We start from the raw sequence: 25,275 nt of genomic DNA on the forward strand, positions 1-25,275 counted from the left end.
GATACTATAGATCACACAATACTCTTAGATCGACTACAAAATTATACTGGTGTTCAAGGACAAGCACTAAGCTGGTTCAAATCATACCTATCTGACCGCTACCATTTTGTCTATTTAAATGGAGAAAAATCGATCATAACTCCAGTAAACTATGGAGTGCCGCAGGGATCTGTATTAGGCCCTCTGTTATTTTCAATATATATGATGCCACTTGGAAATATTATAAGGAAACATGGAATTAGTTTCCATTGTTATGCTGATGACACTCAAATATATATTTCATCACGGCCGGATGAAAACGCTACATTTTCCAAATTGACAGAGTGTGTTAAAGATATAAAAGATTGGATGACGCGTAATTTTCTTTTATTAAATCCAGACAAGACAGAGGTAATACTTATCGGTTCAAAAAACCGCCCACAAAACCTCGCACAATACAACTTTAACATCATAGGATGTCCTGTTACTTTATCCTCTACAGTAAAAGACCTGGGTGTTATACTCGATTGCAACCTGTCTTTTGAAAATCATATTTCTTATGTTACAAAAACAGCCTTTTTCCACCTTAGAAACATTGCTAAGCTACGTAATATGCTATCAGTTTCTGATGCAGAAAAGTTAGTTCATGCATTCATGACCTCAAGACTGGATTACTGTAATGCTTTATTAGCTGGTTGTCCTGCATCCTCAATAAACAAGCTACAGTTAGTCCAAAATGCCGCCGCTAGAGTTCTTACGAGATCAAGAAAATATGATCATATAACACCGATTTTATCATCACTGCATTGGTTACCTATAAAGTTCCGTATTAATTACAAGGTATTGCTACTGACTTATAAAGCCCTAAACGGCTTAGCTCCAGTCTATTTAACGGATCTTCTATCGCCCTATAATCCATCGCGCTCTTTGAGATCACTAAATTCAAGGCTTTTGGTCATACCTAGGATATCCAGAACCACCAAAGGAGGGAGAGCATTTTCACATTTGGCTCCAAAACTCTGGAATAGTCTTCCTGATACTGTTCGTTGCTCAGACTCGCTCTCCCAGTTTAAAACTAGATTAAAGTCGCATCTCTTCAGCCAGGCATACATATAATCCTACAGTTCAAACTACAATCCGGCCTCTATCCAATGCCAGAGGAGAACTGGCCCCCGACTGAGCCTGGGTTCTCCCAAGGTTTTTTTTCTCCATTAAGGCACCTGATGGAGTTTTAGGACACCATTAGGTCACTTGATGGAGTTTTTCGGTTCCTTGCCACTGTTGCCTTTGGCTTGCTCAGTTGGGGATATTTTGGGGATATCTAATTTAACTTTATCAATCAATAAATTCCTCTTGAAACAAACTTTGTTGTATTATTTTAATTTAATACTGTGAAGCTGCTTTGATGCAATCTGTATTGTGAAAAGCGCTATACAAATAAACTTGACTTGACTTGACTTGACTAGATGAAATGGACAGTTTGGCTTAAATCTGTTATTGGTCGTTCAAGCACAATACTGCCGCGCGTGTCTTTCTGTGCGTCGTGTGTGTGTCAGGACAATCACAGCGCATGTTCTCTTTTGTCTTATCGCTCATTACTGACTTCCTGTTATTGTATGTGCATTCCTGTTAGACGTGATTACAATGGGTGTGGGTACCTGAGACTTTAGCTGCTGGCAGCTGGTGAATGAGATGTTTTATTATTCTATATTGTTTCCATTTTTAGTAAGCTACACAGAATGTTCTACATTTAATATTCAGAAGTTACCTATCAGAAGATTTTCACAAGTGTCGGTCCCCATAGGAAATTACGCCCGTGGGGACATCCTCCCCAAGCTTCATGAACTTGCGCTCCACGCTTTAACAGACAACGCTAACGTGCGTGTCAGGACCTCCCCTGCTCTGCTTGTAAAGTATTAGTTTGAGCTGCGTCCCTCTCATATGATTGGTATGTGAAATTAATTGACTTGAAAATATTAAACAACATGCAAGTCTCCCAAATGTTTTATTAAAAACAAATTCCTCACGGCCGCACACCGGAGATCCGGCACGGTGCCGGAATACTTTAGTTATATTAACTGAAAAAATGAACTAAAAATAACGCTTCTGGTGGCATTCAAACATGCGCTACAATATTAAGAGACCACAATTATATTCTGAGTTATAATGAAACATTTGAACAGCAACTGAACATTTGAAACAACTACCACAGCAGGAATTTTAATCTGAACTGAATTGCTCTTCTAAGGCCCTGATAACATTTAGCACTTCCGAAAGGCCAGCTACAGCAACCAGGGATTCTTCTGTGATTGCAGACCGACATTTAACACACCCTTGACCCTCCTGCAGTATAACGTCGACACATTGTCAACAGCCAATTAAACTGCGACAGCAGCGTGCCAGCACAGGGTTGTCCATCACTCCTGTAACAGACATTATACATACATAATTAAGAATCAGATTTTAAAATACCATTTGCAATAAAAGAAAACTTACAGGACATTATTACACAGCTCTTTGTGACATTTGATGCTGATGGTTATTTGTGACATTCAGCAGTCAGATATCTTTTAATATACAACACTATGGGGCGGTTTCCCGGACAGGGTTTAAGTAGTCCCAGACTATAATGTATGCTCAGAACTGTCTAAACTGAAAACAGCTTGCACTGACATATCTTCGAGCCATTGTTTTTTCTCAATATACACAACCTGTTATGTTTTTTTGTAAGGTAAGTTTGTAAAACCTCTTTAAATGCCCTAAAAATACAAATGCAAAGTCCTGGCTTAATCTAAGCCCTTTCTGGGAAACCACTGTGATAGCAATTTTATGATATTCATTGATCTTTAGTAAAATATAGATGATTCAAAGAATGTCACATATGAGTCTCTCACTTGTAGTGAGAGAAGATTCTGTTTATGAAATTTATGTATGTTTATACATCTGAAGTGAAGGAGCGAGACACTGGGAACGGCTGGGCAGAGGTCAGAGGTCATCTAGTTTGTGGGTGGGCTTAAGGGTCAGCTAGCCATAAATTGAAGCTAGCAGTAATGGGTCCTGGCCTGTGGAAAACTACTAGGAAGAGCAACTGAAGCTAACCTTGAAATGGGTATAAAATGTGCACAGCCCTCCCCATCTGGGTCTCACTCACTTCACAGGGCACTTCTGTGTGGTGACGGGGAACTTCTTGCAAGAATAAATCATTTTAAAAATTACAATTTGATTCAGAGTGTCTCTTACGCAGTGATGATGTTTAAGGAGAAAAATTGCCACAACACCACACCTAAGTGTCAGACTAATGATCCAGGTAACTGACATCAGTGCTACTATAAATCACTTGTTGGGATCCTGATCATCCATTTTGGGTTTATTTTGTAATAATGACCAGATGACAACACTGTCCCTTACATACTGCCCATATAGATTATAGGCATTATGTGTATGAATGAGTGGGTGAAAGTGAGGCAAAATGTAAAACGCTTTGGTGGCCATTAGTCTGTGAAAGCGCTATATAAATACAGTCCATTTACCATTTATAGTTAATATTAGGGCTGTAACGTCCCAGTCGATGATCCGATTAATTGGTCGATACGGTCTGGTTCGACCAAAATTCTGATTGGTCGATTTTTTGCCGCGCTCATTTCATCAGTTTTGCCGCGCTCATTTCATCAGTGTGGAAAAAAGTGTGGAATGGAGACTGATTGTACTCTCTGTGAGTGAGTAGCCATTTGCTTATTTAATTGTTTTTACATTATTTCGTTTTGGACATTAATCAAATGTTATAATTTTGCACATTTATTTAAAGTATTATTGGATTTGGGCACTTTATTTTTATTTGTTGTAGCCTAACGCGCAATTGCGCTGTGCACACTGTTTGTTTTAGTTTTGAGCCTATGCTTTATTTATTTTTTGCACTTTATTTCGTTTTGGACATTAATAACATTTTATAATTTTGCACATTTATTCATTTTAAACACTTGTGGATTTGGGCATTTGATTTATTTATTTTTGTATTTGTTCTGAGTGCAGCTACCTTGTTGTTGTATTCACTTTATTTGGTTTTGTTTAAAATTTGGATGATTATGTCATGATTCTGCCATCTAGTTCTTGTTTATCTTTAGTCTTGAGGCAGGATCATGACAGATCCATGTTTCATGTGCAAACACATGGCCTTTTGTTGGGCCATGTGCTTGTGTTGTCTCGTCATTTAGCCCCACCCTCCTTGTTATCCTCGTTTAGTCATTATTGCTTCCCGCTATCATCTGTTCCCCTCATTAGTTTCTCCCTATTTAATCCCCCGCAATTGCGCTGTGCCCACTGTTTGTGTTAGTTTTGAGCCTAAGATGCTTTATTTTTCAGTTACGCACTTTATTTGGTTTCTGCTCTTGTTTGTTTAATAAATATTAAAAAAATTATTAAAGTGGACGTGCCTTTTGTGTTTATTAAGAGTAAAAGCTTTAAGTCTATTCGTGTCTCAGCCGCGAAGCTGAGCTCTTATGTTCAGCCTCGCTCTGTGCGAGCTGCGCAGAGCGGCTGAAATGATAGTGTCTGACAGTTATAATTATAACATATGACAAAAATAATTTTCTAAATTATGTTGCACATTCCTCAAAAGTTCTTGTGATATCACTAGTTGACAACATAGTACTGTTTTCAGAAATCACAGGCTATGATATTGCACAGGTGCATGTAATGCACCGCTGTCAGAGACGTCACTCATTTCAGTGCAAAATAATTAGGTCAAAAACGATTTAATATACTGCAAATAGCCTATTAGTTTGTTTATTTATAAATAATTTAGGCAGACAACAAGGCTAACAAGTACTGAGCACAGTGCGCATCTAATTAATGTAACATACTTTATTTTTTTCTCCACAACGTCATTTTTAGTCGAAAATTTCAGGACTTCAGTCGACCAAGATTTTCTTTGGTTGATTACAGCCCTAGTTAATATTATATGAAAGTGCTTACCCAAGGACCAAAGAATGGTTGCTCTTTTAATCTACAAACATGTGATGTCTGGGTGATTACTTGCCTCTGCATACGTTGCACTTAAATGAGGTCCTCAGAATTTCGCTTTGATGCTCTGTTAGACCCTTACTGTGTTTGCACAGCTCCCTGAGCTTGGCTGACACAGCTGGTAACCCTTCTGACGCAAGAAGGACCTCCTCAATCTTGTCTCTTAGTTCAGATAGCTCGGATCCCTCATGTCGAGAAGCTTGCCTTTAACAAATGAAAGACAATCAACAGAAGAATCTCAAACCACATTTAGACATTGTTTTAACAACATTTGAGTTCCAATTCCTATCAACTGACAGTGATGAGTTTGCCGAAAAGTATCTAAATTGTAAAATAATTTGTATAGAGATTGTGCAAGAAATAACAGACTTGGCACATTCGGATGGGTTTAAAATGAGAAACTATGTATGTAAAACAAATTTCTCTAACCACGTTAATTAGTTTACTAATTCATATATATTTTATTTCATTTCATTTTCATTTTATTGTCCACAATGTGGAAATTTGCCTTCGGTCTCAACAATCAACAACAATCAAACCAACAACAACAAAAACAACAAGAACAACAAGACTAACACACCGACATCTTCAGGGCAAAATGCAGTACAGCAGTAGCAATTACGTTACAATACATCAACGGGACGTGTTGTTCAGCGTCCGAATTACATTAGGAATAAAATAATTTTTAAAAATATTACGATTTTCCCTAGGTACTTTGTAACGTCTGGCAGAGGGAAGAAGTTCAAACTCCCTATTCACCTTATTTTTAACGGAAATACGGACGCAGCCAGTTGACGGTATTTTGTGCGAGACTTCCGGTCAGGCACTTCCGGTCACTGGCGCGCTAACTCACTTTTCACCATAGCGGTTAATCAAACAAGTGTTCATAACAACTAACTCATCGTTATGGGTTCGAGGAAGACCGGGATTGTTTGTGCAGTTAGAGGTTGTCATAATAACTGGTACCAAAGAAAGATTTACTTGGAGCAGGAGTGTTTTAATCATCGAAATCATTGACATTTTAATTATCAGGCGCCCTACGACCGACGACACACTGGCTGCGTGGCGTTTCTGTTGCGTGGCGTTTTACATGTCTTTGCACACCAAAAACGTGTCTGACGCGGCACTGCTGCTGCTAGGTGACATATGATAAGCCTCACTGGTGATATATTCGACATAATGGGGAGAGAGTTGTGGAAGGCCTATACTTAATGTTAAACATAAATATATAGCAGCAAAGACAACGTCGGCAGTATTGACGGCAAAATAGGCTACAGAATATTTCGTTCTGTATTGACAGGTGCAATATTAGAAAATAGAGCTTTTTTTTTTTACATTGCATTTATATCTGCATTTGTCAAAACCTAAACTTTCAAACATCAAAATGTCATTTATTAATATGTATTCGTGTCAAAATGACATACAAACATCTTTTCCTATTCTATTTGGCCTGGAAACGCTTCCAAAACGCTTGCGTGTCTCGTGAAAAATAGGCGTCGATTCTATTTCTAGCATGCACACGTTATTCCGCTCGGCCTGAGACGTGCGTCAGACGCAGGCAGTGTGCTAGCTCTAACCTGTTAACAATGTAGCCGAAATAAAAACGCAGCCAGTGTGTCGCCGGCCTGAGGAATCCCTTCACCTGTGGTTAAAAGCTTTACATTTGAAGAAACTATCGAAACGACCGTATGTTTGTTCTTTTCATTTCGTGAACACAAGACCTACAGAAGACCACCTGATACCAGAAAAGTGGCTGCATGGGCTATGAAGTCTCAATAAAAACCATGATAAAAACTCCAAGGAGAAACAAAATCATTATAGTAACCCCTGTATAAAATCTAGTGATAATGGCATGATCATGGCATTTATTTTGTATGATTTACAATTATTTATAGCCATCTATTGCTACTTTGGTTGCATTCTGATGGCATTATTAATACATTTGACATGACAAAATACCTCCATAGATATATTAGTCCAGCATTGGCTCGACCGTGTTTAGGGCGGTGCTGAAGGCGCCCGCGAAGTTTTGGCACTCTGCCAGCTAGATGCATGAGTGTTTTCAACCAGGTCCGGTACCCTAACTGAGTGAGGTGGGGCTTTAGTTCTTTGTTGTATTCATCTGCTATGGCATGTGTAACATTTTTCTGTCAACTCTGCATAATCCTTCGCGATCAATATCGTTATTTAGCCCAGGGAAGCGAGGAAACGGAAGTGCCGCACAAAAACCGGATATTGGACCCATGTTTACTTCCGCGTTCGAAAATAAGGTGAATTGAGTGGATGAGAGGGATCGTTTGCTATTTTAAAAGCTTTTTTCCTGAGAACTTCCTCGTACGTGGAACTTAATTGTTTCTGAATTGTCCCTATAATTTTTGAGGCGAGGTTTACTTTTCTCTGCAGCTTGCTTCTCCCTTTTACGTTTAAATTACCATACCACATCGCCATGATAAAGGTTAGAATACTCTCTATCAGATTCTTATAGACTATTTCCATAATGTGCTTGTTATCCTGATTTGAAATGACTTATTTATGTTTATGAGATCAAAGGTGATTTAATGTAATGTCCAATCATCTACTAACTCTTAACCGCTGCCAAACACAGAATTTTCCGGGTTTTATATATAAAAAAACCCGCTTTTTCGGGTTTCCTTTTTTGGTGGGATACGTTAAGGAAGACCTGTGCGCATGCTCTGAACGATTTTATATATGATGGAAACGACATCTGAATGTATTCTGCTTGAAAATGCACTTGTTTGATAAAATGCTCAGCTTTTTTGTCCAAAATGTTGCGTTTTTGGCAAAACCTACCTATGTTCAAGTGGCAATAAAAAAAAGAACAAATTAAGATAAAATAGAATCGTTTTTTTGTTGTTGTTGTTGTTTAAACGCAAAATCTCAGATCATTATTTTGAATGTTAGAATGTTCATATATTCATAGAAGAAAATATTCTGTTGGCCATTAAAGTTTAGCGAAAATCGTCAAAAACCCTGGCGCTGGCTGACAATTTTTTTTTTAAATGCTGGCGGTGAAAGAGTTAAACATGCGGTTTCTCAACTTGGAGGAATGGCATAACCTACTGATCTCTGTTAAAGTATAAATATTGCTGTATTGATTGTGGGATCAGAGCAGCCAAGGAGTGTTGAAGCTAACTTCTGCTGAGTGAACTGCAAAGAATTCTCTTCAGTAAAAAAAAAGATATATTAATGGTCTGTTTTGTACATCTAGTCCAAATCTAACTTGTACATAAAATCACAGATGTCAATTGATAAAAAATTACAGTCTATGGACTATACTAATTGCTACAGTTAGGGATGGGAATTTATAAGAATTTAACGATTCCGATTCCTTATCGATTCTCATTGAGTGAGGGAATAAGTACAAATGTGTTTGTTTGTATTAACTCGCTTTAATATCTGATCAGAAGACACAGCACAGAGTTTACACAAATTATGTTTAGCAACCTCAGAACTAACCTAAAAGTATGTGAGCTACTTCTCAAAGTAAAGTCCAGGGATCTAAAGCCTGGGGCAGTGTTTCTCAACCAGTATGCCATGTACGCTAGTGTGTGTCTAGAAAGATTATCAAGAAGAGTGCCTTAGAATTAGGAAATTGTTAATTTTGACATTCATTGGTCCAGAGAAAAAAAATAAAAAAATAATAATAATAAAAACTGCCATTTATGCGCCATAAAAACTAAAAACACAGACTGAAAACAGTCAAGGAAGAGCTTGTGCCTTTTGGAATATTAACAGCTCATTCGGGTTAGGCTACTGAGTTGCTAAAACAATCTTTGTCAAATAATACATGGGTTTCTTCACAGTTTGAACGTTTTTGTTTCCATTTGTTTAATTTCAAGATCTGATGTGATTTATCCATTGTTGCTTTTACAGCTAACACTAAATGATATTCAGTCACATTATACACGCTTTTAACATTAAATAAAACACATAAAAAGTACGTTGTCGTTACCACTTACCAGTGATAATATCATTGCCACACTTTGAGTTTGTTGTTCCAGCACGAAGTCAAAGAAATAGGATCCGTTTCTAAAATAGAATCGTCCCGGCGTGGCTGGTTAGGACAAAAACTCTGATAACATGGAAAATATACCTTTTATCGTGTGTCGCGCCGCGTGTAACGTTAGTTAGGACACAGTTTAGAGCGCTTCTGGCTCGATGCCATGTTGCTGCGTTCTGAACCAAAACAACATAAGCGTGTGTGTGACGTCATTTGCAACGAACGGAACCAATAAGCGGAATCGTTAAGCAGGCATGCTAACGGTTCCAAAGAATCGATTCACTGGGCACCGGTTCTGAAGAATCCCGTCCCTAGCTACAGTACTTCGATTTTTATTTGCATGAATATATGAAAAGTTCAAAGAAAACTACATTCTTCTGGTGAGAGCATTCTCAAACTTACCCTAGTTTTCTTTTCTTTCTTCTCCCCATCTCTGCAAACACATCCTCTTTTATGGCAAAAAGGCGTCTGGAGCTTTGCTTCCAATAAGAAGAGCCTGTGACAGAGGGGAATAATGACAGTCAGAATGGTAATAAACTAAGTTGTAACGTGCATGTGGATGAGTTGTAATGAATATCATAATAAACTAGTTCAATGTTCATTCTAACCTAAAACCACAAACCTTTAGTCCCAGGGGTGTCAAGGAGTAGGTTCCCTTGACTGTCTGTTAAAATAATTGTTTCATCCGCACCCATGGCAAGGGCTTCTTTAACTTTGACTGCCATGGTCGTCAAACAGGCTTCTGATTCCTCAAAAGGGATAATCAGGGCCTTGTCTTGAACAATTTTCTCCCCCTCTAGTTGTCCAAGGAAAATTGTTCTGTGAAAACACAAACACACACACACACACACATTGTGTTTGACTTTTTTTTTTTTTCATATACATACTAAACACTGACATTTACATTGCTTTGAAATTGCAACAGAAATAAATGATTTCAGCTAACTATTAATTTATGTAACCAAGAAACCAGACTCATACATTCTTGTAATGTGTTTTTTCTCTACATACACGTACAATGTACTATTGGAATATTTTTCATTACATGTTTGCAATTGGTAGACGCTTTGAGCCAAAGCCAGTGCTTCCGGGCTTCACATTTTATCACCATGTGTGTTCTTAGTATCACATCCATTAACTTGGCAACTAACAAATGCCCTACCAATTAAGCTACAGGAACAGCAACAGGTATGCATGAGCAAAATTATGTATTTGTGTGTCATATCTATCTGTTTTAATGGACTTTTTCAAAGTTGGGTTCCTTTTCCTAAACACTTTCTTGATACACTTCATTAATGTGTATTTTATCTTGATGAATTTTAAGTAAGATCTTATGTTCTTTGCATGCTTTGTCAGATTTGGTTGGTTTTCACCATCTTAGGTTAATTATTTTAGTTTCTGGATTTGTAGCTTCATCTGTGTCCTGTTGTTTTGTATTAATACACATTTACTGTAGTATTATTACAGATTATAGACGACTCAGAGATGTTATCTTTTCAAACATAGGTTGCTTTTTTTTTATTTTTAAACTCAGGCTATATATTATTCTTAGAATTTATATAGTTAACAAGTTAACTGAAGTTCAGGAGCAGGGCCACGCCTCAACTAATCAGCTCATTCCCCGTCTCTACAATGAACCCACCACCGTTTGTCTCAGTATCTCAACCCCCCCCCCCCCCCCCCCGCCTCATCCATCCATCCCCCCAACCTAACGCTCGACCACCCCTCCCCTTCCAACTCATCCATCAACCCCACCCCCACGACCCCAATTCTCTCTCCTTCAATCTCAGAGTTTAACATCCGCTATTTTACTTACACAGGCCGCATGGAACAGCTTATTAACGTTACGTTACCTACCGAGACGAAGCCCCCACTCTGAGTTTCCCTGATCAGCCAGACGGAGAACCATCTTTCTCCATTCCTTTCGATTTAAATAAATTCACCCGTATTCATTCAATAAAGCAATAAAGCTAATTCTGCGCAGTTGTAGCGTGGTCCTTGCTAGTGAAAGCCAATAAACATTTTAAACCTGTAATGTTACATAAAAATAGTGATTTATATTTCATTATTTATTTTACACTTACATTAAAACCTCCTGAGACCCGAGAGTTTGCCTGGTGTGTATTTTATAATTGTTCTTGCTATTTGGGATAAGTAGGACCTAATAAGTATAATAACTAAAATTTGTTTTTGTACAGGAAGTAGTTTTTGCAGAAAATGATGTCCTCGTGTGAGGACAGTGGGTCTATGATTTACCATAGTACTAGGCTACCAATTATGTGAAGTGTCAGTACAAATGAAGTGATAAACTGACAAAATCTGATTGTGTTATAACAGTAATGGTAATGGCCAGCAGAGAGCAGTAGAAGACCACTTATTGGCTCACTCTCATTTTAAACTTCTTGATTTTTACCAGTTTTCTGCACTAAAGCAAACCTGTTTTTCCATGTTAACTCAATAATGCATGCTCACACACACATTACACATACACACTTACAAATGTTGTTGTTTTTCAATACTATTGCAATCCATCTAAATATTCCCAAGTTTAGCTAACCACATGGTAGAATAAATAATGGTATATAGTCCCAATGTCCTCAAACGAGTGTTTCACATTTACTGATGTCCTAGAGTGCTACTATTACTAAAATATGTCGAATTTTAATCCACATATGATCATAGAGACAGTATTGTACATAAATACCTTCGTTTCATCCATATAATTTGAATAGATTTTTTGGATGGGTCATTTTTCTTTCGGGAGCTGGTGTAGAAGTGTTTTGTGTTAAAACAGTTTAACGAGAACAAACCTTAAAGATTCTTGCCAAGTTGTCCACTGTAACGTCATCCTCGCGAAGTACTGCAGACAAACTGCCCCTTCTTAGTGTATAAGTTGTTGCCCCCGATGCCATCTTTAACTTGCGTCTTGCAGCAGGAGTCAGGGCCGCGAAGAAAGTCAAGAAACCGCGAAAAAATTTTTTAGAAAAAATTACCGCCTTGCTTGCGTCACATTACATTCATTTGACGTGCGATAGCGCCAGTACGCCGATTAGAGGTCGTTTTACGTCAATACTTTGGTAAAGCATTTGACTGAAATAATCGGAAATAATATTGTTTATGACAATACAGCCCTTATTAAAGGTATTTCTTAAATAATTAAATAAATGTATTATTTGACCTAGACATTTACAATACGTTGGCATATGTAAATGTATTCGCTTATTTATCCGATTTAAGTAACTTTAAAATTTTATTTTTTTACATGCAAAACCACACACTGCAAATGTTTCGTATTCTTAAAACTTCTACGTAGTGAGGAAAAGACAAAAACTTAAAATAAATATATTTTTATATAACTTTGGCTGATAACTTTCAGGCCAAACAGTAAATGGACAGTAAAGCACGGACACAATTGGAACTATCACAATGCAGTTATTAAAAGTATTGACAGTCAAAAAAGCGTCTTGAAAAAGTTTTGCTTCTAAATGTATAAAGAAATTACGATTGTTGTAGGTGGTAAAAAGACGCCCTCCCCCAAACACACACTCACACACACGTACGTGTAACGTGCCCCCTCCACAGAAAATGAATAACACAAAAACTATTTAAAACTTAAACAACATACATAAAATAATACATTATAATGCTCTATGCAATGATTTTAAAGGAGTGTAAATCCCTTTCAATAGGTTTCAGGGAAATTATTATTTTTACCTAGACCCACACATTTAGTGAATATTCATTTAATCCTAGTAAAAGTTTTTTTTTTTTTTTTTGCTGAGTCTTAACATTTTTTTTTACAGTCTATGGCAGGGGTGGGCAAACTTTTTGGCTCAAGGGCCACACTGGGTTTTAAAATTTGACAGAGGGCCGGCCCAGTAGCAGATTATGAAACACGATCTCATGAAAGTGCGTATCTATTCCACGAATTTAATTTCTCGTGCCATCTATACGCCAAAAATATTTTTTTTTTTGTGCATATGCTGTGCACTGTAAACCCCTTGGTTAGGATTAGGGGTGCGTAGTGCAATTTTTGAAAAATATTTGAAATTATTTGAAAGAAATTTTGAAAAATGTCGGTAACCAAACAGTTGATGGACCCCATTGACTTCCATAATAGGAAAAGAAATAATAATACTATGGAAGTCAATGGGGTCCATCAACTGTTTGGTTACCGACATTTTTCAAAATATATTCTTTTGTGTTCAGCAGAAAAAAGAAATTCATACAGGTTTGAAACAACTTGAGGGTGAGTAAATGATGACCGAATTTTAATTTTTGGGCGAACTATCCCTTTAAGTGCGTATCATATGCACGCGAAAACTGCGTTTCATAAGAACTACAAATACAATTCGTCGTATTCGCACTTTCATGAGATCGGGCTGAGCAAACACATTTACGTTGTGGCAACGTCTGCGCGAAATTCAACAACTGAGAGGACATTCTGACAATACATTTTTTTATGCTAGATATCCCCCATTTAGCATGTTATGTTTTGAGGTTAATTTTTAATTATGATTGATAATTATAGCCTATACTTTTTAAATATTGTTTATCCTTATTATTATTTAATGGGCCTAACCGTAAATTAGAAACAAAACACCTAAGTGTACACTTAGAAGAGTAAAAATTACAGAAGGTTACGTTAATTCAACTTTATTAAAACTGCATGGCAATCAATTTGCACTTCCAAAAGACATACATTTGTGAAAAAAAAAAAAACGAAATAAACGATTATACAAATTTATTTTAAGTATAATAAAATAAAACATAAAAAGCAAAGGCAGATCAGAACATTTAATGAACAAAACCGGGTTCTGTAAGTTACATGGCAGACAGGGGAGCGTAACGTTAGTCGAAAGCCGGGCGAAGGAGGATACATCCACAAATCCAGAGTAGCAAAAATAAATAGCAGACAAATCAAAGGAAAAACTAAACATGTGTGCAAGCGGTTACCAAACATTTTTTTCTCTGTGAGTTTTCAAAAAAAGAAAAAAACATTAATGTGCACCAAATCTATGCGCTTAAAGCCCATGGTGCAGGTTAAACACCACTGTCGATTAATGGGTACATAAAGCAGTCAAGATATGTATATAAAGTTAGAAATGTCTCCAAAATGGTGTTAAAGTCCAGTTTTTGTAGTTTTTGGTTAGTAACGGTTATTTTTTACGCAATTCGGCGATGACGTCACATGAGGCAGCCGTGGTGGAACGTAGCCTCCTCAGCCTTGCTCAGCTACTAGAACTATTTCTAACACTGACTATGGCGTCTAACTGGGATGAGGAAGAGGTGGCAAGACCCACAATTAACATTTATGATGGCCCACAGCCATATAATTTCGAACCGTTTAGACGTGAGAGGGCGAATGAGGAAATACCGAGAGCCGATGGCCGTCAAAGACAAATAAATGCATGGTTAGAGGAGAATGACTGGAGAGTTGGTGAAGTGTCCTGGTGAGTTGCTACCATTTAGAAACCCAGCAATGACTGCTGGAGATAGTAGTCTATGAACAGCAGTGCATACAACAAAAATCTTTTTTGCGTTCAGTGAATAGCATCGAGTGAATGTCAACGTTTTCTTTATATCTAACGTTATGAGAGTGATTATGTCGTTGGCTCAGATAAGTAAACTTAGTCAGACGATCTATAAATAGAAGGCATATTACATTTAATAATCACCTAGTGTTTATTTATAAGCTTTTACCTCTTTCTCCGGTGAAAATGTTGTTTGCAAACGTAGCCGACGCCGAGTAGGCTGGTCATGTCTTCAGTGTGATTATTGTTGATAGTGCTAACTAGTTTTCCTCGTGATTGATTGTCATTGACATCGTCAGGCTTACCGGGAGAGGGAGTGAGTAGTAAGCGTCTGTGTCGCTGTGTTTGTCAGGTGTCTGTGTGGGCGGTGTCGTCCCATGGAAACGGTGGTGGAGAGCTTGTGTTGTAGGGAGGTGAGCGCGTTTTGGTCGCTGGTCGAGGACCTCACCCCGCGGCCAGCAGATGTAACGTGCCTAACGCAGCATCCTGGATTTGAGGCATGCTGCCTGAATCCGTTTGTGCTACACATAGCATACTCACACTTCAGGCAGGATCATGGTCCCCTTCAAGCCAGCACGCACGAGTATGTTCATGGTTTATGTTTACTTTACCAATCTTTTTACACTGAGTCCTTTGAACAACAGCTAATTGGTGTCAGGAGATGTGTTGCATACACAATAAACATGCATAAGAGACAGGCTTAAAATGACGTTTACAACTTAGAGTTTTAAACTTAAGAATCTTTCCTACTTATTCCTAGGCAATACCGGTACACTGCGTACAGACAGGCTATACGCTGGGCTTATGGAGTTTTAGGCAGGAGTATAAGGAAGCCTATACCCTCTTGTGTGGTTTCAACCATCAGACAAAAATTCCAAAGTGGTGACCAGACCTATCAGGGCTTTCAATGGCCTCGTTTGGATGAAAATGAATAAAAATAATTGCTTATTCTGTTGTGATCACCCAATTACCCTTAAAGTGTTATAAAGTACACAGAACACATGAATTTTGATAAGAAAAAACTGTTTATTGGCATTTCTTGTAATGGTTACTGAACATTTAAACATTTACTGAACAAAGACACAGGTTGGAAGTAAACAAATCTATATAAAAAAAATGGTTAGGCACAAAACCTACAAGGAACACTGATGAAGGGCTAGACCTGAAACGTTTGCACATTATTTCTTTTGCCTGCAATATTGTGGTCTTACCTGAGGGTCAACTGATCTTTCCCTTTCCCTTTCACTCTCTCTCTCACACACACACACACACACACACACACACACACACACACACACACAGTGATGCATGCAAAAGCACATCAAGCAGACACACAGTGAGACCGCCCCCCCCACCACCACCACCACCACCACCACCACACACACACACACACACACACACACACACAGTGATGCATGCAAAAGCACATCAAGCAGACACACAGTGAGCCCAGACAACACCGCACACAGAGGTTGACAAGGCACAGGTAAAATGATTGGTAAATTATTTTTAATTACATACAACAAATTCCATGCAAATAACAGACCGAGGAGCAGACATGCAGCATGCAGGACCCCTTGAATGGGATACAGCGACAATTATTGCCACTTACAAAGACGAAAAAAAGTAATTTTGTGCAAAGTAAAATCAAAGCAACAGCACACAAAGAAAAAACAAAACATGCAGCATGCAGGAAACCACCACCAAATGAGAGGACAGGGACAGAAGGAAAAAAAGATAAATACTTACCAATGATAAATACAAATCATTGGACTTGTCTGTAAAAAAAAAAAAAAAAAAAAAAAGTGAAATGAGTTTTTTTTGTAGCGTGACTGCCGGGCTAGGTAGAGGCTGACGGCCTCCTCCTTAGGAACCTGTTCGAAGGATTTGGCGATGGGGGCGGGTGCATCGGAGGACAAATTGGCGCTAACCTCTCGAAGAGCTGCAGGTGATTTGGTGTAGCTTTCCCGAAGGGCCTTCATCAATGATGTTGCATAACCTGTAGACATAATAATAATAATAATAATAATACTGTATAAAGATCATTGCCACTGATCACAGATGTCTCGTGCAGTATAGCTTTAATTCTCTGCCCGAGCCAGGACTCGACCCGGTCCGCGGGCCGATATTTCCCGCCACTGTCCTCGGGCCGGGTCGGGTCGTGCCCTTGATAAAGCACGTCACGTATCATGCGCAGCGTCTAGTCCACTCGCACTCGCAGTCTCGCACGCGTGATGCATCACACCTGCTGTGCGTGCTGTAGGCTATTCTGTTGCTGTTTTAAGTGCGACATGGATCTTGAAGAAGCAAAGAAAAAAATTAAAACAGGAGAATTAACTTTGAGCAAGTTTGGAGGAAAATCGGAGGTATGGACACATTTTAAACTAGTCGTGGGGAGTGACAACATAATGTGTTGGCTTTGTCTCGTGCATTAAATGCACACCTATGACAGCAAAACAAAAACAAAAAACGGGGACTTCCATGATGAACAGACAAGCAGTCTTGCCATGACAGAAATTATTATAGTAGTTAGCCTCAGGCCTCAATATCCGCTTTTGTTACTTTTCCGATCCATTCAACTATTTCTGAATAAACAAACAACGCAGTTTGTGCTTCTTCCTTGTCGCATTAGGTCTATTCATTAAGATAATAATTAATGAATGCACGCACAATTATGAACTTGATAAATGTTACAGATATGTTTTACTACAAACAAATGCCTTTCAACTTACATGTGCAAAATTCAGAATTAAATGAATGTGCTGCAATTTGTACAAAAAGAGAGTCTGTAGTACGTGTTTTAGCCATTAAATAAACACATAGTTTCAAGTTTGTTAAGTTTTGTTTTGAAGAAAGCTTTACTTTAAAGTGAATTTCGTTTACGTATAAATTGTGTCTTAATTTTAATACATTTTCCATCAACCAATTGCCTGGTTTTAATACATAAAAAGCAATATAGCAGATATTATAATCATGACGAAGTCGCCGGCGCGCCACGGTCACACTATTTGAAACTCGTAAAACACGCTGTCAAATATGATAGACCTGCATGACACTGCTTACCGTATGAGGCTGCCTCTTTGATGGGACGCACCACATGGGCACCTTTTCTGAAGCGCGGATACCGCACGCAGTACTTCTCCGTCCCATCACTTCTCCGTGCTGTCTCGCGGTTGGCATTGTAATTGTAATGCAGCGCCGCTAAGAGAAGCCTACAAAATAACACATTTGAGAACATTTTTGAAACTTGGTGTATGTATGACAAAATACTACAATAGGCATGATAATAGGTACTATTATTACTATAAAAGGCATAATAATTGTCAGTATTATTCCATTGGATAGCACTGACCTGCTATACATGCCAAGGTATGAAAACCCTGTGTGCTTGGGCGCGAAGTGTAAGATGAGGGAGTGGTAAGCCTCAAGGGAGAAGGTCTGATGCTGTGGAGACAGCTGTCGAACATCTTTTAGTAGGGCAGTCCTCGTGATTATGTTCTCCAACTTTACTGCTGCCAATGAGCCTGCAAAGACCAAGACAGGTAGGCAGACAGACACACAGATGGAAAACGTACAAATAGACAAGAAGTAGGGCTTGCATAGACTAGTCGAGTAGTCGATAGATCGACTACTTCAACCACTAGTCGACGCTGTCGGAAACAATCGACTACTCGAGCGTCCATCAACCATAAATGAATGAAAAATGGCGCACGTCACCAACAGACACCACACGTCAGATGTGTGGAAGTATTTCATCAAGGATGACAAAAATATTGTAATTGACCAACTCTGCAAGAGGCCGTTCACATATTGCGTCTAAAAACCATGCTAAAAACGTGTGGAAAGCGCGCGCGGCCGTGCCGCTGTCTCCTACAAGCGCTTGCGCTCCCATGGCGTCTGTCGTTGCAATGCAACCAAACTGCGCTCTCCATGATGACGACGAAGAAGTATCATTCAGCAAAAGATTAATTGATTTCTAGCCCTTGCATTAGCTTTACTACTAGATATATTTCTGGAGATGAGAAGGAAAAACCCGCCTGGAAAAACTAGCGCACCATGTTGCTTTCATTATGATCGCGCGCCTACATTTGAAATAACGACCTTGAGCGCGGAAAAGACGCGATATGTGAACGGCCCCTCGAAGCAGACGTCTGAAATGAAAGGCAATAACGGCTATTTATTTGGCTTTAGACTGTTACATTAAAATGTAATAAAATGTCATAATTATAATGTTTTGAGAGTTTACTTATGTAATTGTTGCATTAGGCTATGAATTAATAAATGTTTATTGATAAGATCTAGCTATTTCATGTCTTTTCATTTACAGTAGCATGAACGACGAGTAGTCGAGTAACTCGAGTATTGTTTTGATAAGAAATCGACTAGCAGAAATCAGTAGTCGTGCAACCCCTAACAAGAAGATAGACATTTTTTTTTTTAATGGAAACACATGAAATTGTCCTGCATATGAATTATAGCAAACAGAATGTTATGAGATTGCCAGGAAATGAAAAAATAATTTCATCACAAAGGTCACATGTCAAAGCATCCAGACATTCACTCAGACAGCAAATACAACAAAACTGTAGAGCGTGCATAATACCACATACTGTGTGTACTGTACCTGGGTCCAGCCACTCTTTGTTGCGCTGATCCCCGTCTAGAGGGCCATGGGCACAACTGGAGAAGGCAGGGGTGTCATGGTCATGGATGTCCTGGATGTGGTTGACTAAACTTTTCCATTTGGCCTCCATGACCGCTGGGTTGCCATCTGGGGTTGAGGCTGCAGTCCAATAGAGGTGATTCACTATAGCAGGCCTCCACAACTGTAGTTGGTCACACTCTTTCGAAGCTGCATCCAATGCCTTCCCCAGACCTGTTTTAGAACAAATGGTATTAATTGATATGCACTAACAAAAACTGCTTCAAGGTTCCAACAATGGATACATACTTTTGGCAATGTGCCACACATCAAAATAATGCTGTGTCCCTTCAGGGCTTAGCTCCTCTCTCACCCATTTGGCAACCTAAGGAGAAATAAACAAACTTTTGTGGATGATTGACCTGTGTGGCCCTCAGTGCATCAGCAAACCACAAACATCCAGCTTCAGTGCAATTCAGATATTTACATTCTATACTGCATTTTTATTGTAAATACCCGTCATCGCCAGGTATTTACAATAGAAATTCAGATATTTACATTCTATACTGCATTTTTATTGTAAATACCCGTCATCGCCAGGTATTTACAATAAAAATTCAGATATTTACATTCTATACTGCATTTTTATTGTAAATACCTGGCGATGACGGTCCGTGATCAGCATTGCCAAATGCAGGTCCTTTCCCCTCAGCAGGCTAACACTGCGCTTAAGCCCTTCAAGCTCACACCATGAGCTGTTGGGAACCTCTGAGCTCTGCAACATGACATAACAGTGTAAGTGTAGAATGCTGGTGTTGTTGAAGGAGGCGTCAATGAACCGACGCATTGCTGGTCCAGGCATTATGATACACTGTACTCTAGTTAGGCAATACACAATAAAGCTCTATGCATCGTTGTACTAGTGGAAAGATGTTATATTAAGATACAATCAGTTTACCAAATTGCAGAGTTCATTTCTTTGTCTAATAACATCAGGTTTACCTGAACAAGCTGAACATCCACCACCTTGTTCACTCTGTCCTCTATCAGAGAGTAGGATCCATACTTTGCGCAGTGCCCAGGAGAATCTGACCTGGAATTAATTACAAATTTGAATTATGTTTCAACTTTTTAATAACCAAGGTCTGTAAAGACAATCCACCATGTCATCTGAAAATGCCAACTAAAGCCACCCTACATGATAACAACTAACAAAATCAAAACGTGCAACTGGTCTATGAGCTCTCACACTGGTTTACCTGCAGTCACCAGCAAGAACTAGCCCACCATCCATTGCCCGTAGGTCACTAAAATTCTTTGCTTGATCGTTTTGCCAGGCCTGAACGATTACAGGGATGGTGTAGCGGCGCTGATGGCGAAAGAAACTGCTCGCACTGATGCACTGCAGGCCAAACAGAGTCAACATTCTTAATGTCTGGGTGGCCAAACATCCAGTGAAATGAATGGCCCCACTTAACAGGAGGTTGCAGGTCGGCATGTTCCTGTGGAGCATTGGCTGGTTTTGCCAGAAACGGTTGTAGCCACATGATGCACAGTCCTAGATATGTAGAAAAAAAAAAAAGTAATCAACAGTATATCAGGATTCAATATAGATTAAGTACTGTACATTACTGGTCAAAGGTTTCATGTTTTCAATGAAACACACATGACCAATACAGTATAACACTCAAATATGATGCCATCACAAACCAACAGACTAAACCCAGCCTGGTACATACATTGTAAATTAACTGGCAAGACAGTCAGAGCTATCAGATTGCAATTAGATATTCTGATTTATTATATAATCAGATGGCCTGCTGCGTAAACAAAACCGTACCTGCTTGATCTTAACAAAAGTTCCTTCCTGCTGCACGATGCTACTATCTGACCTCTCACAACAGGCCGGACAGATGGCAAAAAGGGCCATCAGCTCCTCTTGGCATACAATGAATTTGTCAATGGCACTACAACAACAAAAAAATGGGGGGGGGGTCATTCAAACTACAGTACACAAAAAAAAAAAGAGCATTCAAAATGGTATATGTTGGTTTTAAATTATCTCACTTGTGGTGGGGGTCACAAGTGTAAGGTGGCTCCTCATCAAACAAGTCCTCATCCTCCTCATGCATCGGCTCTTCGGGCGCCCATGATAAATCACTGATGACAGAGGCATTATCATCTTCATCTGTGTGTTCTGGACTAGCGAGGGGAGTGGAGGTTTGTGGGCTAAATGACGTCTGTGTGCCCACACTGACCATCTTGGGCTTCAGGTTAACCTGCACAGCTGTGGAGAGGCAGTAAACATACCCAAACATGTGACAATTATGGCAAATCTAAGCGGCTATGTTTTGGTGTAGGCTATGTATTAATTTAATCAATGTGTATGAAAAATGTCCTGCTTGCATAGATACTGGCAATGTTTTAGACAGAATATCTACCCCTTAAAATACCCAAGATTTACCGTGAGACCATCGGGGGGGCTTCAGATAACACTGTGTCTCAGCGTCAGAAGTGGAGGAGGGCAATGGCTGATCCCCAGTATCGACACTCTCCACAGTGTCTACACTGTCCACGGTCTCCTGCTGTGAGACGTCTGTCAACATCTTGCGAAAACAAATATAAAAAAGGGTCAGCGAAATGCAAGGGTGTAGTGGTGAAATAAAAGGTGGGTACACTATGAATACTTAGATCAGTGATTCACAACCAAGGGTACACAAGCACATTGAAGGGGTACATGGAAACATTTAATCATTTATTTTCAACTTGGAAGTACTAAGAATTATTTACTTAGCATCTTTGAAATGCCAAGACGATAAGTAAATATTCCCAGTCATTTCATAAGTTCATCAATAAAATGGGACGTGTGTGCTACAACTAGTTTCCCAGTGGAAACAATAACCTATGGCACAGCTGTACCAAAATCAAAACAGTGTGAGTGGGTGAGAAAAAGGCTAAGAGGGTACACAAGAGAAAAAACTTAGATTACAGTACAGTGGACCCTGATATGCGCTACTCAATGTTTTAAAAAATACATAAAAGACATTCAGAACATATTTGATGATGTTGAAGTTTACTGTTAAATGTTTACACCAATACTAGTGGTAATAAATGTCTAGAGTACATGTGGTGCATAAACTCTATGAGGTAGTGAATTTACTGAGAGGTAGCTAAACTCTGAAGTGAGAAGTGGATAAACTGTTTCTGACATTTCAACGGTGGGTAAACTGCGTTTACTTGCGTTTAGCCTCCACTACAGCCCTGGCGGTCACGGTAAAATATATGTGAAAGAGAACCGTAGCAGACTAACACAAAACGCAAACACACTATTGTGAAAGCCGCTTGATGATCATCACCACTGATCCAAACACTAGCCATGAAGCTTTCATGACGATATGGACATTTACTACAGGGCAATTTGGTTTTGGCTCATATTCGTGAATCACGAAATATGCTCTTCTAACGTCTGAGTGATCTTGTTTGTAGTGGAGGCTGTGTCAAAGGGAACATACACACAGAGCTAGCTAACACGCAACTTGTAAACATTAACGTTAGCATGATGCTTACCGTGGCAATAGCTCGCTTGCGGCAGACGGTGGTGTCTCTTGACCTCGGGACAGGGCAAGCAGAGAGGTTTGGATTCACAGACGGCACGGCGGTAGGAATTAACTTTGCCATCCTCTCACTCTTTAAACCAAGTGCGACCATCTTGGCATCCCCTGAGTGGTAATCCTCCTCCTTGAAATGCGCGCTGCATATTCTCGAGTAGGCGGTGACAGAGCTAGCTGAAAAATCTGCCCGCCTAATCTTGACAAATTGCACCCAGCTTCGGAAGATCCCTTTGTCCTTAGGGAAACAATGGACCCTATGTCCAGTTTTGCTGGAGTTCTTGCACCCGGCACAAACACAGTGGTACACCATTTTATCTATTTATTATCTAACGTTACTATTTCTCTAAGCTATCTGTTATGCTATGCTATGCTATCTCTCACTATCTATCTATTTTATGTTATGTTATGCTATGTTATTCTATCTATCTATCTATCTATCTGTCTATTTACTTATATATCTGACACTGTCACTCTTTCACTAGCTGCTAACTTACTCTCACTACTCGTCTCACTCTCTCTCAACGGTATCAAGGCGGGCTTTCGTCTGCTAGCTAGTGCCTCATGTGACGTCATGGAATGCATGCGGGAGAAATAAGAATCATCGCTAACCGCTAAAATATCACCTACTTTTCCTTATTATATTTCTTTTTTGTAATACCCTACAACATCAAATACAATGGATAACTGTTTAAATGTTTATTACCAACTAGAAAAGTGTCAAAAAAAAAAAAAAAAAAAAACCTGCACCATGGCCTTTAAGTTGCTGTCTGTTTGGTTTCCATGGTGACGCGTCTAGCTTGTTACGTGACACACCGCAGCCACAACAGCGCTGAATGAATGATGATCTGCTTTTATGTCATTTTTCCTTTTTTACATTTGTTAGCTATGGCATGAAATATCTGATATTCCGATTGTCAAATATTTGCAACGCAATATATATATATATATATATATATATATAAATAAAACGCAAAGTATTGCAAGAAAGAGGCAAAATGAATGCGATCTTTAGACAATTTTTTAAATACTCGACGGGCCGGATTAAACAGCCGGATTAAATAGTTTGCCCACCCCTGGTCTATGGTCTGAACATGTTGAACAATGATTATTACATCAAACAATATTGTTGTTGAAAAATTCATACCATACTAGCCTACTTTTTTTCCTAAAACGCTATAAATCCATCACATTTTTCACATAATTCAGCAATAAACAATCAATATTTGACTAAAACTGGTCTATATATTAGCCCGGTTGCAAACTTTTACTTTGAAATGTTTTTAAACTGGTGCCCCGCCTCTTACTTCTTAACCCTCTTGCTTTATGCCGTACTATGATACCGTGCTGGGGAAACAGCAAAAAACATTGTGCTTTGCGAGTTATTCATCGCGTGTCAGTAAACGGGGTGTACCACATTTTGCTCTGCCGATTGCTAGACGTGATTGGCAAACGGTTTGCCAGAATATACCCTGACCTTTCAGGCCGGGTTTCTGTCTGTTCTTGGACAGTTTGCCCAGTCATTCAAAAAGTAGCCACTTGAACTCTGAGATTGCACTTGAAATTGCACATTTGCATTTTTTATTTTTCTTTGCACAATTATAATTTTTATATATTGTTTGCATTCCTGCGGAGGGCCGGGTTTCTGTCTGTTCTTGGACAGTTTGCCCAGTTGTTCAAAAATACATTTGTATTTATTTTTCTTTACACAATATATTACTGTTCTCGTAATTTATTTATTTTCACATGATTGTATATATTTTTTTAAATATATATTTTGTAAGCAGTACTTGTCTTGTGTTAAGTTTGTAAAATGACACTTGGAGATCAAGTGCCTTTTCATCTCCATGGTAATTTTAGCTCTTACGGTAAGGTTTGGAAGTGCTGGTTAGATGTAAAACATTTCCGGTGAAAGTGCACATGTTAAAATAAGCAAAGTGTTGGTAATTTAAGTCACTTATGAAATTACATTTTATATTTGACAGCCAAATATACAGGTGAAACTCAAATTTAGAAATATTGTGCAAAAGTTATTTCAGTAATTCAACTTAAAGGTGAAACTCATATAAAGGGCCCTATTTTAACGATCTGAAACGCAAGTATAAAGCGCAAAGCGAAAGTAACTTTGTGGGCGGGTCTCGCTGTTGCTATTTTCCCGGCGGGATAAATTACTCTTGCGCCAGGCGCAAATCTAAAATGGGTTGGTCTGAAGTAGCTTCATTATTCATAGGTGTGGTTTGGGCGTAACGTGAAATAAACCAATCAGAGCGTCATCTCACATTCCCTTTAAGAGCAGACACGCTTTTTCCATAGCGGATTGCTATTGTAACGGCGGATTTGTCAGGCGCGCGCCAGGAGCGGTTCACAGCCGAGGAGACCGACGTTCTCGTCAGGGACATTGGGGATGGAGAAACCCACCCAAATTAACTTCGGTTAAACAGGTGCATGATAATTTGGGTAAATGTGTAAGCT

The 25,275-nt window shown here is 39.0% G+C and overlaps 1 protein-coding gene across 1 annotated transcript; it reads right to left on the reverse strand.

The window, feature by feature from the left end:
* Positions 1 to 15,673: 15,673 nt before the first annotated feature.
* LOC309496423 (uncharacterized protein) lies at positions 15,674 to 23,286 on the reverse strand (the record flags this gene model as incomplete). The annotated part of the gene is made up of 13 exons (XM_082166415.1): positions 22,763 to 23,286; positions 21,660 to 21,801; positions 21,263 to 21,482; positions 21,036 to 21,162; positions 20,455 to 20,753; positions 20,198 to 20,288; positions 19,854 to 19,970; positions 19,505 to 19,580; positions 19,178 to 19,429; positions 17,906 to 18,077; positions 17,617 to 17,765; positions 16,387 to 16,552; positions 15,674 to 15,686 (listed from the first exon to the last, which is right to left on the reverse strand). The coding sequence occupies exons 1-13, from the start codon at positions 23,114 to 23,116 to the stop codon at positions 15,674 to 15,676; spliced, it is 2,178 nt and encodes a 725-aa protein (XP_082022541.1). The 5' UTR covers positions 23,117 to 23,286.
* Between the last annotated feature and the right edge of the window lie 1,989 nt (positions 23,287 to 25,275).

Source organism: Leuciscus leuciscus (assembly GCF_965113295.1).
Source record: "Leuciscus leuciscus genome assembly, chromosome: 4".
Taxonomy (NCBI): domain Eukaryota; kingdom Metazoa; phylum Chordata; class Actinopteri; order Cypriniformes; family Leuciscidae; genus Leuciscus; species Leuciscus leuciscus.